This window comes from Elaeis guineensis, chromosome 1, assembly GCF_000442705.2.
Source record: "Elaeis guineensis isolate ETL-2024a chromosome 1, EG11, whole genome shotgun sequence".
NCBI classification, from domain to species: Eukaryota; Viridiplantae; Streptophyta; class Magnoliopsida; order Arecales; family Arecaceae; genus Elaeis; species Elaeis guineensis.
Window position 1 is genome coordinate 142,708,104 of NC_025993.2, and position 18,082 is coordinate 142,726,185.

An 18,082-nucleotide genomic window follows, 5' to 3' on the forward strand; every position below is an offset into this window, starting at 1 on the left:
TCTAGATCTTAGTAAATCCACCAGTAGATATTGTATCTATTGGGTGTAAATGAATCTACAAGAGAAAGATTGGTTTGGATGAAAAAGTAGAGACCTTTAAGGCTAGATTAGTGGCTAAAAGATATAGTCAATGCAAAGGCATTGACTATCGGGAGACTTTTTTGTCAGTTGCTATGCTTAAATCCATTTGATCACTGCTTGCCATTATAGCATATCTCAACTATGAGATATGGTAAATGGATGTAAAAATAGTTTTTCTTAATGGATATCTTGAGGAAGATATCTGTATGGAGTAGCTGTTGGGTTTCATTTCTAATAATGGAGATCATAAGGTTTGCAAGCTATAAAAATCCATTTATGGACTCAAGCAAGTATTTCGGAGTTGGAACATATATTTTAATAATATAATTAAATAGTTTGGTTTCATCAAAAATAAAGAGGAACTATGCATCTTTAAAAAGATCTGTGGGAGTGCTATCACTTTTCTCGTATTATACATGGATGATATCCTCCTAATTGAGAATGACATTCCCATGTTAATGTCGGTCAAGTTATAGTTGTCCAAAAAATTTTTCATGAAAGACCTAGGGGAAGCATCATTTATTTTGGAGATTAAAGTCTATAGAGATAGATCTAGAAGGATGCTAGGATTATCATAGAAAATATATATGGAGAAAGTATTGAAGAGGTTCAGTATGAAAAATCCAAGAGGTGACTTATACCTTTCAGACATGGAATCCATCTTTCCAGGAAGACATACCCCAACACACTATAAGAAATAGAATGCATAAGCAAGATCCCTTATGCTTCAGCTATAGAAAGCCTCAGGTATGCCATGCTTTATACATGACCTGATATCGCCTATGCTGTGAGTGTCATAAGTAGATATCAATCGAATCCAAGAGAAGAACACTAGACTTCTGTGAAATATATCCTTAAGTACTTGAGAAGGACTAAGGATATATTTTTGATATTTGAAAATGAAGAATTAAAGGTGTAGGGATATACTGATTTAAACTTTATGTCTGATATTGTTGATCGAAAGTCAACATCAGATAGTATTTTCTTATGCAATGGAGGTACTGTAAGTTGAAAGAATTTCAAGCAGCCTGTTATAGCTGACTCCACCATGAAAGTAGAGTACATCGCCACATCGAAAGCTGCTAAGGAGACGTTTTAGTTCAAAAAATTTGTTACGGAGCTGAATGTGATACCATCAGATGCTGTCCTACTCTTCTACAATAACAATGATATCATAGCCCTTGCTAAAGAGTTGAGGTCTTATCAGAAATCTAAGCATATGGAGCGATGATTCCACCTCATCCGTGATTACCTCAAGAAGGGATATGTCAAGGTGAAGAGAGTCAACACTATGGACAATGTGGCTGATCCACTGACGAAGCAATTAAGCCAGCAAAAGATTGAAGCCCATCTTTAGAAGATGGGACTTAGATTTGTAGTCAATTGATTTTAGATCAAGTGGGAGATTGTTAGATGTATACCCTGAAAGCTAGATTGACCGACACTTATAAAATTTTTTTAGGACATATTTTGTAATATTGACTTATAAATTAATAAAATTAAATTTATTTTTATTCATACCTATGTTTTAAGCATCTATGAATCGTCTATTGAGTTAATCAGAATAATGACACATATTCTCAGGAGTTGAAAATTTGAGACATGTGTTATTATAATTAATTCATAAATTACTCCTGATCATCATCACAAAAATGGTGTTTGATTCGAAGAGATTGGTGCATGATCACTTCTTAAGATAGATGGGTCTTGCATCTGTGGTGTGGAGATATTGGAGTAAGAGTGCAAGTGCTTGTTAAAAATAAAGATACTGAGTGTGATCAAACATGAGTAGTCACTAGGATATCTACTTTCTCGTCAGTGACTAACTCGATACTACGGTAGTACGAATAGTTTTTAGATTGCAGTGTCTCGACTGTTCACAGTGAGGGTGCTATAGTTTGACTACACCATAACTCAATCGTCTAGTCATATGAAGTTTTGAGGTGTATGTTGGCTGTAATAATTCATTATAGGAATAGGATATATACCAAGATGAAATCTATTGATCTCGATAGATGAGGAGTAGTCTATGTAGATCATGAAACTGAGTCCTAAGCCCATGGCCATGGCAGTGTGAATAATAAAAGATATTTCCATAACGTTTTACAAATGAACTTGAGTCGATTGAATCTAACATATGATAAGAATGAGGATTGATGAGTTATCCTTAACCTCCATTTTATCAGGACTTACGATAGAAGAACCGAATCATATGGCAACCGCACATAGAGATTCATTCATTCGATGCTGATAGATTGCCACTATATATTGCTAGGTGTCACTGATAGATTATGAGATTAATTAGAATTATATCGATGATCGATAATTTTAAATTAGAAGAATTAAAAGGAGTTTCAATCTATCGAAAAGAGTTTCGATGATATTGATGATAAAGATTGCAATATATTTCACTATCAGATAGAATTAAATCTATAGAGTCACACAAACAAAGATTTTGATCTAGGATAGTCTGATTGGATTAGAATTAATTAAATCCTAATTTTAGGTTTAAGAAAATTATGCTAGCACATGATTAAACACAGTTTCTCTAGATTTGGGTTCCCTATTGGATAGGATTTGACCAAATCAAAGCTAGCTCTTTAGGACATCAAGAGTTGGAGTCTCTGAAGCCTTCTATGTAAGAATTAAGGGTGGGGGGCACTAATAGTTGGTGCCCCACATTTTTGTTCATGCAATATCAAGAGAGAGGGGTGCACCCCCTGGATAAGATCTAGGGGGCATGCGGCCCCTGTGGATTACGGAGAGAGAGGATAGGGGCTTCACGCCATTTGAATTTGAGTTCAAATTTAATGAAGGGATAAGTGCCCCATTTAAATTTAAAGGGGACTTATCCCCTTGTGGATTAGGATAAGGGCTTGCGCCCTATTTGAATTTGAAGGGAGATAAGATGGGGCTGCATGCCCCATCTGATTTTGTTCAACAAAATGGCATGAAGAGGGAGAAAGAGGGGGCACCACATGTTGAGAGTCCTTCTGCTTTAAGGCTGTTGACATGATGAAGGCCTTAAAGCTCTAGGACTCCTGATATTCTAAGCCTATATAAAGGCCCCCTTGCCAAAAGATTTTATTCATTGAATTCCTCAGAATTCTCCAGAGCTCTCCTCTCCTCTCCATGCCCTCTCCCTCTCCTCTCTACTCTTTTCTCCTCTCCCACGCCCAAAGGAGTTAGGCTGGTTGATCTGGTGTGCTCGAAGAGTCGGGTGTTGATAGATCTATGCAAAAGAAGAAGAAGGCTGCGATTAAGAGTTGATCCAAATTCTGTCGAAGATCTAATCCAAGGCTGATCTAGGAGCTTGCTAATCCATCTTGATGAAGATGAATCGAAGTCAGAGAAAGCATCATAGTCTAAATTTGAGTGGATATCTGTAGAGATCAGACACGTGTGCGGCTCGACAGCAGACCTCAACTCTACGATCATCGGATAGTGGTGTATCACTACCCGCACAAAGATGATGATGCAATCATCATGGTTAATGTAATTAGATTTAAAATAGTTTTAAACTCTCTTAATCTTAGATATATGATCGATCTGGTATAGATCGAGATGCGATCTCGATTAGATTGCATGCCGGATCAAAAATTTTTTGAATTTTGCTACACTTTGATTTAGTCGATCGGACGTGTGATCTTTCCTTCATAAGAAGGAGTCCATTCAGAAAGAATTTTTTATTTTAAAATATTTAAAAATTTTATTAGTTAAGTATTCATCCTCTCAATTAGATTGAAGAGCTTTAATATTTTTATTAGTTTATTTCTCAACCATACTTTGATACTCTTCAAACTTTTCAAAGGCTTCGGATTTGTATTTCAGTAGATACACATATCCAAACCTAGATAAATCATCAGTGAAGGTGATAAAATAGGAGTATCTTTCTCTGATCTGAGCCGCCATTGGCCACAAACATCGATATGTATAAGGTCTAATTTAATCATTCTCTCCCTATGTCTAGTAAATAGGATTTTTGTCATCTTTCCCATGAGACAAGATTCACAAGTACTATATGATTCATAATCGTATGGTTAAAAAAAATTTTCTTTGTATAACTTATTTATTCTTGACTCACTAACATGACCAAGTCGGCAATGTCAGAGATATGTGACATTCACATCTTCTCTCTTTCTTTTTTTATTTTTATCAACATGAAAAATATTATCTGAGCGATAAAAATATGAGATCATTATCAACATATCCACAGCCATAAATTTCACTAGAATATGAAATAGAGCAACCTTTGCTCTTTTCATTTATTTGAAAATATATTCCAATAATAAAGATATAGAAATAATATTTCTAATAATTTTTGGCACATAATAACAGTCTACTAGTTTTAAAATCTTATCAGAAGGCAACTCTAATAAATAGGTTCCTATAGCTAGGCCTAGATGGACTCTCCACTAGTGCTGAATAGCTTGAAGTTACCTTTATACAGCCTCCTTACTCCCTGTAGTCCCTATAATGAATTGCATAGATGAGAACCATAAGTGGTATCAAATATCCAAGAGTTTGAAACTGAAGAGCTCAATGATAAATTAGTCTGTATTATATACAAACCTTTAGAAGTATCAACCTTTACTTCCTTTTGCTACTTCATACTTGTAAGATAGTTTTTATAGTTAGTCTTACAATGCCTTTCTTTGCTATAGTGGAAACATTTATCCTTTGTAAAACATTATTTGCCTTCTTCCCCTTGGAGATGCTACCTTTAGAGCTCAACCTTTTCTTTTCTTAGAGCTCTTCTTTATTGCCTTCTTAAGGCCATCCACCATTAGAATAGGAGTCTTTTTGTTCTCGAAATGCCCTTCAACTATCTTCAATATATTGAGCACTCTGGTAGAATCGTGTTCAGTTTGTTCATATGATAATTAATCAAAATTAAGAGAAGAAATCAAAGAGTGATTGCAGGATCAAATCATGGCTACGCTCACCATTCATCACAAATCCAATTGACCTAATTGGATGATTAAGTCAATCATTTTGAGTACATGGGTCTGCACAGATATGCCCTTACTCATTCTGGCATAGAACATTATTTTGATATCTCATATCTAGTAGTCCTACTATGCTCTCCATACAACTCCTTCAGATTGAGAAGTATGGACTGAGGATCCATACTCCATATTATCTCTGCAACTAATTGTTTATGGAGGCTAACATGATACACTTGATAATTATATTGTCATCCTACCACATCCTATATGCGGCTCTTTCCTTCTCTGTAGCATCATCCACGATCGCATTAGGATCAGAAGTAGAATATAGGAGACTTTCTCCTAGATGAGAACTATTCTCAGATTTTTCAACCAGTCCATATAGTTTAGTCCAATCAACTTGTTGGCATCAAGTATGATGCGCAATGAAAGTGAAGATGCCATGATACACATTAATCTACAAAATGAGAATAAAACATAAGCGAACTATTGATGATGATATGTATAATTAGATAAGAACTTTTGTCTAATCTTGTCTTTCATTTATTTGGCAATTTCATAGTCCTCTAGTATAGAAAATGAAAAATCCTATTGTCAGGTTCTTTAGTGGGGTTGAGATTCCAATTCCTCATAAACGCCTTATAGATAGTACAATAAACGTTCATGAGTTCAAGGATAGATAATTCTTATCAATTGTATCTTATACAACTTTCAACATTTCTTTTGTTTCTAAACATTCGTAGTCCATAGATAGCACAACAAACTAAAGTATTTTAGTTAAGTCATATCCTTCATTCCCATATAATTATATCTAAATAATACCATCTTTGTAAATAGCACAACAAGATAGCACTACCCAAATATGCCATAAGTATCACTATGCACCAAGTCAATATCATATCAATTCTTATAGCAATCCTTGTGGATAGCACAAAAAACTCACTATAGATCTTGACATACTCTATTGGCTTAACATGAAGGAAGGCATGGGTAGTATTTTTAACATTTCATTATTATGATTTAATATAATTTTTATGAGGACTTACTGATCTCATGTACATTCAGAATCATGTATATATCCATCACAGGCATAATATATATTAAGCTATCAGCATAATAAAGGTATAAAATAAAACTGGATAGTTATAAACTTTTTTAATGTAATCCATCTGAGCCGCTTGGATGGATTACGGATATCGTCTTAGGTACATCATAGATAGATTCATCTCATGATCTTCATGCACTTCTGCTTTTAATCGCCTAATAGTTTTGTCTTTATCTCTATAAAGGCTTCGATGAATGCTCCATCTTCTTTTTTTTATTTATAAATAAAAAAATATTTTCTATCTAATTATAAATATAATTTTTTATCTTAATTTTTACATCAGCATGTAAATACCCCAATCAGTAGTTGAGAATTATATAGGAAGGAAATAGAAAGATACAGCCTCAAATATAAAAGCACCAGGGGCATCTAGCTCCTATTTTAAAAATTACAACCATTGTAGATACAATCATACAATAGCCATCACAAATATATTCACATATACATCCATCTCATGGGTGTTTTTAGTCCATAACTATCCACCATGCAATTTATAATAATTATAAAGTATGAAATTAACTACTCATGTTGTTCTAATTGTGATATCATTCATACGTACATATGTCATTGGGAATATATGGTGTTTATGCTCATGGGCACAAGACCCATCTAGGATTTTTCTAATATTTTTGGTCCAACATTTGGGCCAATTAAATGATTGGGACTCAACTCTTGTCCAATCTGCATTTTAATTATCATATAGGTTCAACTTTTGATCCAATGTCAATTATAAGTCAACAGTATGTTACGTTTGACTTAAGTTAACCAATTCTTAAATAAATCTTAATCTAATTAGGTCTGTAAGAAATTTAGTCAACTATGAATCAATTCCTAATCTAATTAGAAAAGTGACAATATAATCAACTTCAATTCAACAATCCTAATCTAATTAGAATTATGAGAAGGAGTTGAATTACAATCATAAAATCCAATCTCATCAGGATTGTATATTGTAGTGAACATCCTTAACTCTAGATTGTGCTTGAAGCACCTTTTCAATAGAACAAATTGTAGCTGCCCATGCCCATGATCAAGAGCAATATGGGATGCCCCACCATAGATAACGCCCAACCATAGTGGCCAGCCAAGGCTGCCTTGGTTCTTGGGCACACGCATCTCATGCAATAGCCCTCTTTATTGTGCATCTCATGTGCAAGGAATCAATTCCATGACAAAATCAGATCGCAAGATGCTGCCTAAACTTGTCATACAAGTCTTATAGCCATGCAACCACATCCCAAGGTTTGATCATGGACAGAATAATTCTGTTCTTAACAATAGATGCAACAAACCAGCAATAAAATACCATATAAAAATCAGATTATGACATATTATGAATTAGATCTAATCTATATTATAACAATAACATTAATATTTGATTGAATCAATCAAAGATGGCTCTAATACTACTATTGAGATTTGGATCCACAGTAGAATATGAAAATTTAAAATTTTTATCATGGATTCAATAATTGAAACCCCTTTGATCCAAATCCTAGAACCCAAAATCATCTTAATTATTACAGTCAAATGTATAAAGCACAATCCAGAGAGAGAGGGTAGAAATTATATCTTACAGGTTTCAGATTTCTTGGTTTATATCCATGAGGTCCCCAAGTGTGAACCATCCAATGTTGATCTACATAAGAAAATCAGGGACTCTCCCTCAGACTTTTCTTGAATCCTTTCACAAAGAATCTAGCATAATCAATCCTTTCTTTCTTCCTTCTTATCAAGAACTCTTTTTGATTTATTTCCTCTCTAAGCCAAGAACAATTCTTGGCTTTTTCCCTCCTTGGGCGTCCAACCTTTGGACACTTATTCCCTCACAAAAACCAGCTAGGTGTTAGCCATCTTAGGCGTGAACTAAGGGGTGCACAAAAGGAGGGGTGTGAGGCTTCTTTCTTGCACGGGAATATGGGCGCTCAAAAGAGGGGGCATGGCTGGTTATTAGCTATCCGCATGGGGTTAACCCCTATAAATAGAGAGAGAGGTGGTGCCAAGATTAGTTAGGATTTAGACTCCATGATGTCAACATTTGACACAATCAAAGTTAATTAGAAGTCCATGTGTTATTATAATTTGATTGTATCAGTTTTTGATAAAATCGAACCTTTGATCAATCAACTTTTGACTAATCAAACTCGTTAAGGGATCAGTAAGGGTTTTACACATGCTAGCATGCGTATCATGACTATTCAAGAGATGTGAAATTTTGGTAGAATATCAAAATATCCTTCCATGGTGAGTTCATATAATTCAATCATTCGATCATATGACATCCCAGATAGGCTATGGACATAAAATCATATCAAGTCCAAATATCTATTCATATGTATCTCATTCTGACGATGAGACTTAGTTGATAAAATATCAAAAAATCTTTCTAATGTTCATCCTACTCTGGCCAGAGATTTTTTGAGTCATCATCCTATGAGATCATATAGGATGTTTTCTCCCCTTACAAGAAGTAACCAATTTCTTATTGACTATTTATAACCTCCATGCATACTTCACCATATTCAGAACATCTCATACATATCTCAGAGAGTTATGCTAGGGTATGAATCAGAGTATAGATCCATATACATAAAGTACCATGGTGATCTCAGGTCTAAGGATCACTTGCACTACTCCCCCCATTGACGAACCATCCTTTGACATACTAGTAAGGCTCAATCAGTTATTTTTTTATTGATCAGTTCAGTGAACTCATTCTCTAATAAGTACCAATATCTTTGTATTAGTGTCCCCATACAAGTGACTGTAAGATTTATCATCCGCTCCATCGAACATACATAGGATGTGCCAGTCTTATCGGTATTATTGATCTCCGACTTAATGATCCTACGATTGAAAATATTTTAGATCAAGGCAATCAAGATTTTAGGTTTCAGTGGCATGATCTCATCATCGTCTTAGAACCATTGCTCTAATCTATGAGGTTCGTCATAATTTTGATTAAGACATGAAGTAAAAAATGTAGCATATGATGAAATAAAATACCTCATATTATTATTAAATAAAGAATGTCATGTACGTGAGTACGGAGATAATGTAGAATAGCTCCATGCATCATCCATGCGATTGGCTTGTAGGATACTATTCTTTCAGTATCATAGGAAGACAGAAGTTTTAGGAGTATTATTTTCACCTTAGTGGGTGTGATATATCTGATATTGCCTGCCTGATTTGGCAGGATTTGAGGAGATGGTTATTGCCTTATTTGTTCACTGTTAGCTTTTCCCAGTAATCACAGAAAATTGGTGCAGGCCAAAGGTTAAACTTGCTTGTTATATTGGCCAAGATCAACATCTAGTGATACGTCAGACCCGTCGGGTCGATCAAAGGTCGACCTGTCTGAGGCTACCATCATTGGTCCGAGGCAGGACTTTCTTTCTTACCACCAGTACCAATAACTTGCACTGGTGAAAAAGGGACTGGGTGAACTAAATTTTAGCCATTCAAAATAAAAAGTACCAAAAGATAGTCTAAATCAGTCATCTAGATGTGATAATTACCCTCAACAGATTATTACCATGTGATGGTTCTCTGTGATGATTATTTAAGATAACGTTAAATTCACAAAGAATAGGATCAAAATGGTACGGAATTTAATTGACTAACTCGCTTGTTTAATATATGTAGTAGCGCGCCTAAATAACTCATTCATGCTGCCTTCAAATCCTAAGATCGACAGAGATCATTTAGCCAAAACTTATCTCACTTGAGACCTGGTTGTCACCCTTTTCTTCTCGCAAGAGGTCCTGCATTTAATCCTAAATGATAATAAAATTTTTGCAAACAAAAGTATGCAAACATAGATGAGTTCCATCAATTTGTAATAAGAATACGATATCTAGCAATTAACATTGTCCATTAACATCGCAGAGAACGACACGCGACTTCAGCACGCATCTACTAGCCTCAATGACATCCATCCGAATTATGTCCTCCAAGTGAAACGAAGCAAGTTGATACTCAAACAAACTTAACAACTTACCAAGAGCATCCGTGACTCGTTGGATTCAGGAATTTGAAAAAAATTTAGTTAATTTATAAATTCAGATTGCATATCCAACGGCATAACTAATAGGCCGGATTCAAATGCCAATTTTATTGGCCTTCGCTTATAACGGGAATAAGAAATTCTTTGTGCATCGTAGATGGTGTAAAAATTCGATAGGAGTGCATCATCCCATCCGATTAATATATGTAGTTATTATTTTTCAAAACATATTTAATATCTATAGATCGATCTTTTGTTTAAAAATTTTGTATGAAAAAAATATTTTATCTTTTGAAAAAAAATTATGACATCTTGTAGTGTAATATAGTCTAAGATGTCATAAAATAACTAAGATATCATAATATGAGAAAATATTTTTATTCAACTATTTTTAACGTGTATTTAATATTTATAGATGGATTTTTTTGTTTGAAAATTTTGAATGATAAAAATATTTTTATTTTTAAAAAAAATTATGATATTCTATTCATTTTATGGATGTATATGTCTATAAAATATCATAATTTTTTTAAAATAAAAATATTTTTATTATATTAAATTTATAAATAAAAAATTAATATATAAATATTAAATATATATTGAAAAATAATGATTCGACATTGGTTTTTCTGAGCGGCTCGCGGTGGACAAAGAATTCCGCCAACGGAAATATAATGGAGGGAGAGGCTATAATACGGCGCTTCACCTGAAAGCTGCCAGAGCTTACTTGTTAGTTTTTTTTTTTTTTTTTTTTTGACCTTTTTTTCTCCCTCCCCCACCGCAACACCAGCACATGATTTCTCTAACCACGCGCAATTAGAAATGGCAGGTGACCGCCCGACAACAACGGACCCACTGCTACACCACTTTGCCAACACCAAACTATCCCCAAGCTCGTCCGCATAAGAGTGCGCCATTCCAGCCGCTCGTTTCGCCGACGCTTTCAGGTGTAGTTTCACCGTATCGCAGTTGCGGTCCTTTTTTTCTTTTTTTTTTTCTTTTTCTGTTCCGGTGTACAACGATCACTTCAACCGCTTCTCATGGGCCCCGCTACTTGATGCACGTTAGCTGGATTTAGCTGTCCCCGCGCGAGTTCTCCGCTGTCGTGCAGGCCGAGGAAGTTGCGCGGCAGCCGAGGAATCGGGGAATCATCAAATATCAACTCCAAAACGAACCTGTTTCTTTACCAGACTCGATTGGATAAGGGCCCATCAAAACTATATCTATTTTTAGTGGAGTTTGACTGAAATTATTTAAAATTTAATATTTTCTGTACTCAAATTTGACCAACGATTAGCTCTAATTAAAACTATCTACATTATAAGATTATATATCTTATTAAGAAAGGCCAGGTATCGAATTCATTTCCCTGTTGCCAAATCTAATCAATTGGTGGGCCTGCTCCGATTGTAGCCGACATGCGGATCTATCTTTCGCAATTATAGAATCAAATCCAGCTGCTCAAAAGTCCAACTTTTGTTTCAGCAAAAAAAAAAAAAAGGAAAATCAATTATCCAGCTATCATGCAACTAATAGTGCTGAGAAATATTCGTCCGGCATGTGAATCAGGGCAGCTACCATAGCCCGGTGTAAGCCCGCGTAACAAACGTAACAAAAATGCAAATAATAAACCAAAATGCCAGCATTACCCTCTTCAAACGACTAAAGGTAGAACCAAAAGCCAGGATAAAATCGTCATCTAAAACAAACCGACATTTAAACAAACCATTGGACGCTTACGGGCGGATTGCGCCGAAGAATCGACCCCACCTCCTGGCTATCTAGACACGTGTCGCCCGATAGCTCTCTTTAGCCGTGGCTCTCATCCCTGCCGCCACTGGACAAATTATTGGCTGTACCACGCCCAGATAGACCAACCAAATCCCACGGTGGATGACACGCCACATTAACCCTTCTATTTCACGAATTCCCGATTGCGCGTTATCCACCGTGCACGTGCTCCACGATTTGCGCTGGTCTACGTGGTCCAGGGAATAATTTCTCCTCGCGACCGTCGACGTCGCCGTCCCAAGCGAATCGCGCCGCTTTTTAACCCAACGTTTAAAATAAACGCGGAGCATTTTTAATTCATAGAGAGAGTGGAGTTCTCTTGGACAGGGTGGAGACAAAAACGAAACCCAAAGAACTCGACTGGAGATTCCTTTCTCTGGCCGAGAGCGGCGGTTTCCGGAGGCGGTTTTGGGAGGAAGAAGCTCTTTTACTCGCGGAAAGTGGTTTTCCGGCGGCGGGAGGAGGGAGGGTATGGGCGGTTTGCGGTGAGGGGAAGATGGTGAGGAGGAGGCTGTTTCTGGTGCTGCTCTGTGTGACGGTTCTTGCGCCTATTGTTCTGTTCACCGATCGGCTGGCCACCACTCCCAATTCCATCGGTGAGTCCCTAACACAGAGAAAGATTGATAGCGAAAGGATTTTGATGAGCGTTTTTCTTGACATCTGCTTAATTTTTCAAGAAATTTTTGCTTTCTGGTCTTTGTCACGTTTTTTCACGAAAGCTGATCTTTCTCACGTCGTTTTTGTTCTCTTTTTCTGTTGTTTGCTTCAGTGAATGGCGGGTTTGTTGATGACGTTTCCAATCTGGTAAAGTCCGGTTATGATTTGCTTTTACCTTTCCTTTTTGATTTTTTTCATAAAGAAATTGGAGCAATATTTGTTCATTTTTTGAATTTTCTTTCTTTTTTTTTTTGCTTTCTCAATTTCAGAGTTTTGGGAATGAGACTGAGAGGCTAAACATTCTTCCTCAGGTATTCCTTACTCCTTATTTTTTTTTGGATCATCGAGGATTTCTTGATTTCTATACTTATATTTAGATGATTAAATCTGGCCACAGGAGTCCTCAGTTTCTGTGAAAGAACCGATCCAGACGGTTCATTCCGATAGTTCGAGCAATTCCGATCAGGTCTCAGCTTATTCAAGAGATGGATTACTGGCACTGAAGCCAGAAGGTAGGGTTCTTGTATAATTCGTTCCCACGAAATTAGGGTTTTAATTTGTTCTCGTATTTTAGAAAGTATTTTTTATCGAAAAAAAAAATCATTTATGCGTTTGTGATTCATCCACGAGACGAGATTTGCCAAAATTGGTTGTCTGGTGGTGACATTTTCTGGTTCGTTTAATTTACAGAATTGCCATCAAGAAGCTCTGGAGAGCACAAAACGCGGGTGCTATCGGCAACCAATGAGAGGAAACAATCAGAGAGGGAGGGTGTGATCGATAAAGTGACCAACCAGGAGAGCAGGAGTGATGGGTTGGAGAAACCCATATCGGTTGCAGAGAATAAGGGAATGGGATTCCAGAAGACCGGAGAAGCCACCCGATTAAAGAAGCAGGTAACTTGGCCATCAAAATTTGGGTGACTATCGCCTCACATGATCTTCTGAGTTGGAATTGTTTGATAGCTGAGTAAACAATGATACATGATTTTTTATTTGCTTATAGTTTATCATGACTTGGTCGCAATGTTTAATGGCTTAAGCACATGTTAGTGTGAAAAATGACTTAGTCTAATAAGTTGGTTTCTTTAAAATTTATAACTTAGTTTTGATTATAGTAGTTATCACTGCTTGGTTCTTGCGCCACTTTAATCTGTGGTAGGAAGGAGGTAGGAAGGAGACTTCTAGAAGAGTTTTGCGTATATTCCGCTATTGCTTATCATATATCTTGGTCAAAGAATTCATTCCTTTCTTTTAGGTCTTCACGTGGTAGGTTAATCCGGTTGATTTTTTCTGGATAAATGGAAGTTTGGTTGCAAGTTTTGCTATGTTCGGTGATGAATTTTGGGTATATTCTGCTATTGCTTATCATATATTTTGGGGAAAGAATTCATTCCTTTCTTTTTTTCTTTTAGGTGGTAGGTAAATCCTGTTGACGGTTTCTGGATAAATGGAAGTTTGGTTGCAAGTTTTGCTATGTTTGGTGATGAGTTTTGGGTATATTCTACTATTGCTTGTCATATATTTTGGGGAAAGAATTCATTCCTTTCTGTTAGGTCTTCACGTGGTAGGTTAATCCTTAGACGGTTTCTGGGGAACTGGAAGTTTGGTTGCAAGTTTCGCTATGTTCCATGATGAGTGATGGGCTGAAAATCAATATATTCAATTGTAAAAGCAAAGTAAATTACTGTTCTATCTTGCTCCAGGGATCTTTATATTTTTAATTCCCAATATTGAATTATTAATATTATTGTATGTAATTTCTGTTTTTAATTATTTATGTCACTCAGTTATTTAGGCAAGTTTCATGGTTTGTCCAGTGATTAGGACACTATGGATGTGGGAACGAGCTTGTAAGAAAATGTTGGATTATATGGTGATAATTAGTTCTTTAACCATTTGTCAGAGTTACTCTCTGTAGACTTTGTATGGAGTCTTTGTCATCATTGTTTTTTCCGATGGTGTATGAATGTTAAACGCTCTTCAATATTGAAAACTGTCATTATTTTATCGAACCTCGAACATTAATGTATTGGTTCAAGGGATGCCATTAATATTAAACTGAAATAATTTATTTTGTGCGAAGGAAGAAATTAATTTTGGCTGATCTTATTCAAAGAGAATTGGTCTGTAGCTTGTGCCCCCCGTCTCTAAATTTGTTATTTAGTTTTTATTTACTGGTTTTATCCTGTTTTCAGGAGAATAATCATGATAAACAATCTCGGCGAACGTCTGCCAAAGGTCATTCAGGAAAGCGCCGGATGGAAAATCATGGTGGTAGCACCGCCATGCCTCGCCGGATGGAAAACCTTGGTGGTACCACAGCCATACCTGATGCTAGAGTAGTGCAGCAGCTTAAGGACCAGTTGATAAGGGCAAAGGTTTATCTTGACCTTGAATCTACTCAGGGCAATCCTTCATTCATCAGGGAGCTCCGAGTGCAGGTAAGGGATGTTCAGCGGGCTCTTGGTGATGCCACAAAGGACTCAGAATTACCAAAGAAGTACGTTTGCTAACTTCACTATATAGGTCATTTGTCTTTGTCCTATTAAGGCTTGTAGTTCATCAATTTGTAGTATTTGTAAATGTGCAAATAAAGAAAAAGAAATTATACACAGATTGATTGAATATTTCAGATATATAATTTTTGAGAAGTAAAAAAGTGAGATATATAGACTTAGCTGCTGGTCTAACTGTTTATTTTCCGTTGATTAATGCAGTGCTTATGCGAAACTGAAGGCAATGGAACAAACTTTGGCTAAGGGCAAGCAAATTACTATTGATTGTTCTGCTGCTATCAAAAAGCTTAATGCTGTGCTTCGCTCCACGAAGGAACAACTACGTGTTCATGGGAGGCAGATAGTGTTTCTTACACAACTAGCAGCAAAAACCATCCCTAAAGGTCTCCATTGTCTTCCCTTACAACTTACTGCTGAGTACTATTCACTGCATGCCAGCCAACAGGAATTCCCATGTCAAGAGAAACTTGAAGACCCTGCACTTTACCATTATGCACTGTTCTCAGATAATGTATTGGCAGCAGCTGTGGTTGTGAACTCGACTGTGTTTAATGCTAAGGTAAGCTGCTTGACTGCTATCACCACTGGTTAAGTAAGAAGTTTTATATCAGTTTTCATATAATTCTTAAAGAGGACAATCTCTTCCTTTCAGAACTCTGAGAGCCATGTCTTCCACATTGTCACTGATAGGCTCAATTATGCAGCCATGAGGATGTGGTTTTTAGCCAATCCCCCAGGAAAAGCAACTATCCACGTTCAGAACATTGAAGAATTCACTTGGCTAAACTCAAGTTACAGTCCAGTCCTGAAACAGCTTGGTTCTCAATCCCTGATTGATTTCTACTTCCGGACTCATAATGCTAAGCCTGATGGAACCTTGAAGTACCGAAACCCAAAATACCTCTCCATCCTGAATCATTTGCGGTTCTATCTTCCTGAAATTTTGCCAAAGCTCAACAAAGTGGTCTTTTTGGATGATGATATTGTAGTTCAGAAGGACCTAACTGCTCTTTGGATGATTGATCTTAAGGGAAACGTTAATGGTGCAGTCGAGACTTGTGGTGAAAGCTTCCACAGATTTAATCAGTATCTGAACTTCTCAAATCCTATTATTTCCAAAAATTTCGACCCTAAAGCTTGTGGCTGGGCATATGGAATGAATATATTCGATCTGGCTGAGTGGAGGAAGCAGAACATTACGGAAATCTATCACACATGGCAGGAACTGGTAAGACACGGGTACCACTTCTTTGTACTCATCTGTCTTTTGCATGTATGTCCTTAACTTCAATTCCATTTCTCACATTGTCTTATAAAGGGCTTCATCTGTTTTTCTTAATTATTTATTTGATGTTTCAAATTACTGTTTTTCTTGTTATTTTTTAACTTTGAAGGCCTGCAAAAACACGGGCAGAACTTTCATCCCCATTTTGGGTACATGTTACCAAATACCATCTACTTAGTTGTTTATCGTTTCCAGTATATGAAGAATTTCAGAGATTGTTTCTCTGAATTATCATTTAGATAACTTCTGTAATATGCGTGGATAACAATAATGTCTAAAATTCTGAAACTAGATGGCATAAACATGTGTTGTTTATCCTTATGTTACTCCTATAGCATAATGTAAAGTTACTTTTAGCACAGCTTCAGAAGGTATCCTATTTACTGTAGCTTTGAGGAGGCTTGATCTAGTATTTGCGATGCTTGGAATGTCTAAAATGATTCAGACAACCCATAGACATTCATCATCTACTATGGAAGTTGTGCAAGACAAGATCTTTCAGCACACTTTTGCTGCTCAGTATTCCATTTTTTGCTGAAACTGATTCTGATCTATGGCTGTGTCGGCAGAACCATGACAGGCAATTATGGAGTTTGGGCAGTCTACCACCTGGTTTGATAACATTTTATAATCGCACAGTTGCTCTAGACCGCTCATGGCATGTGTTGGGCCTTGGGTACGACCCAGATGTGAACCAGAGAGAGATCGAACGGGCAGCTGTCATACACTACAACGGAAACATGAAGCCTTGGTTGGAGATTGGCATGCCACAATATCGCAACTACTGGTCTAAATATGTGGACTACGATCAAGTTTATCTGCGGAACTGCAACCTCAGCCCTTGAAAAGGCAATATCTCTTAGTCTCTCTTTCGAACAGCGATGTGACAAATTTTTTTTGAAGTTCTTTGTTCTTTTGTTCATTTTTGTTCTGGAATTTAGACATTTAGTTCGATTCTTTGTGCTCTAGTGTTGTAAATGGACTAGGGCACTTACTGTGGTATTCTCCCCCAACCTCCCCACCACCCCGATACATTTGTAATTAGAATGCCGGCTTCTTTCACCTTTTTTGGGTGGAAAATGGTAGAAGTGAAAAATTTCCTCCAATTTTATTAATAAGAGAGACTAATTACTAGAGGGAAGGGAAGAATTACAAGAGCTTTAGTGTCAATTCTTTTGCTTAAGCAGAGCAAGATAACTGAAAAGTGCTTGATCTCACCGGGAAGTCTTGATCGAAATTGAGTTTCCATTGTGACCTATCAACAATTCTGCTTAGTCTAACTGGTTCTAATGTATACCTTAGTAGCTCTTGTTGGGATCATTCAATCGACTCCTGACTTCGACTCTACATCGGTCTTATGAACATAATACTCAGATTATCAATCAGTTAATCAATCGAAAGTCGGCTATTATCAACCAACCAACAATGGGCAATCACGACGATTTAGTTAATATCTGATCGGTATATCAGAGTTGTTATTCGATATTTATTCAGATTCCATCGATCTACTACTATTACTGACATATGGTCAATCTGTCTTCTCACGATCATATAAGTTTAGAATATGCAGAATCTACACATCTAACTGTTATAAGTACTTATTAACTATGTGTCACAGTCATTAGTAGACATAAACAGTCCATAACTTCATAATTATGGTCCGATAATTTAGTACCATAAAAAGCGG

The 18,082-nt window shown here is 36.5% G+C and overlaps 1 protein-coding gene across 1 annotated transcript; it reads left to right on the forward strand.

The window, feature by feature from the left end:
• The first annotated feature begins 12,244 nt into the window (after positions 1-12,244).
• On the forward strand, positions 12,245-17,457 carry LOC105060330 (probable galacturonosyltransferase 4). The gene is made up of 9 exons (XM_010943993.3): positions 12,245-12,531; positions 12,705-12,739; positions 12,862-12,903; positions 12,990-13,104; positions 13,283-13,488; positions 14,790-15,094; positions 15,312-15,669; positions 15,763-16,338; positions 16,965-17,457. The coding sequence occupies exons 1-9, from the start codon at positions 12,432-12,434 to the stop codon at positions 17,238-17,240; spliced, it is 2,013 nt and encodes a 670-aa protein (XP_010942295.2). The 5' UTR covers positions 12,245-12,431; the 3' UTR covers positions 17,241-17,457.
• The last annotated feature ends 625 nt before the right edge of the window (positions 17,458-18,082 follow it).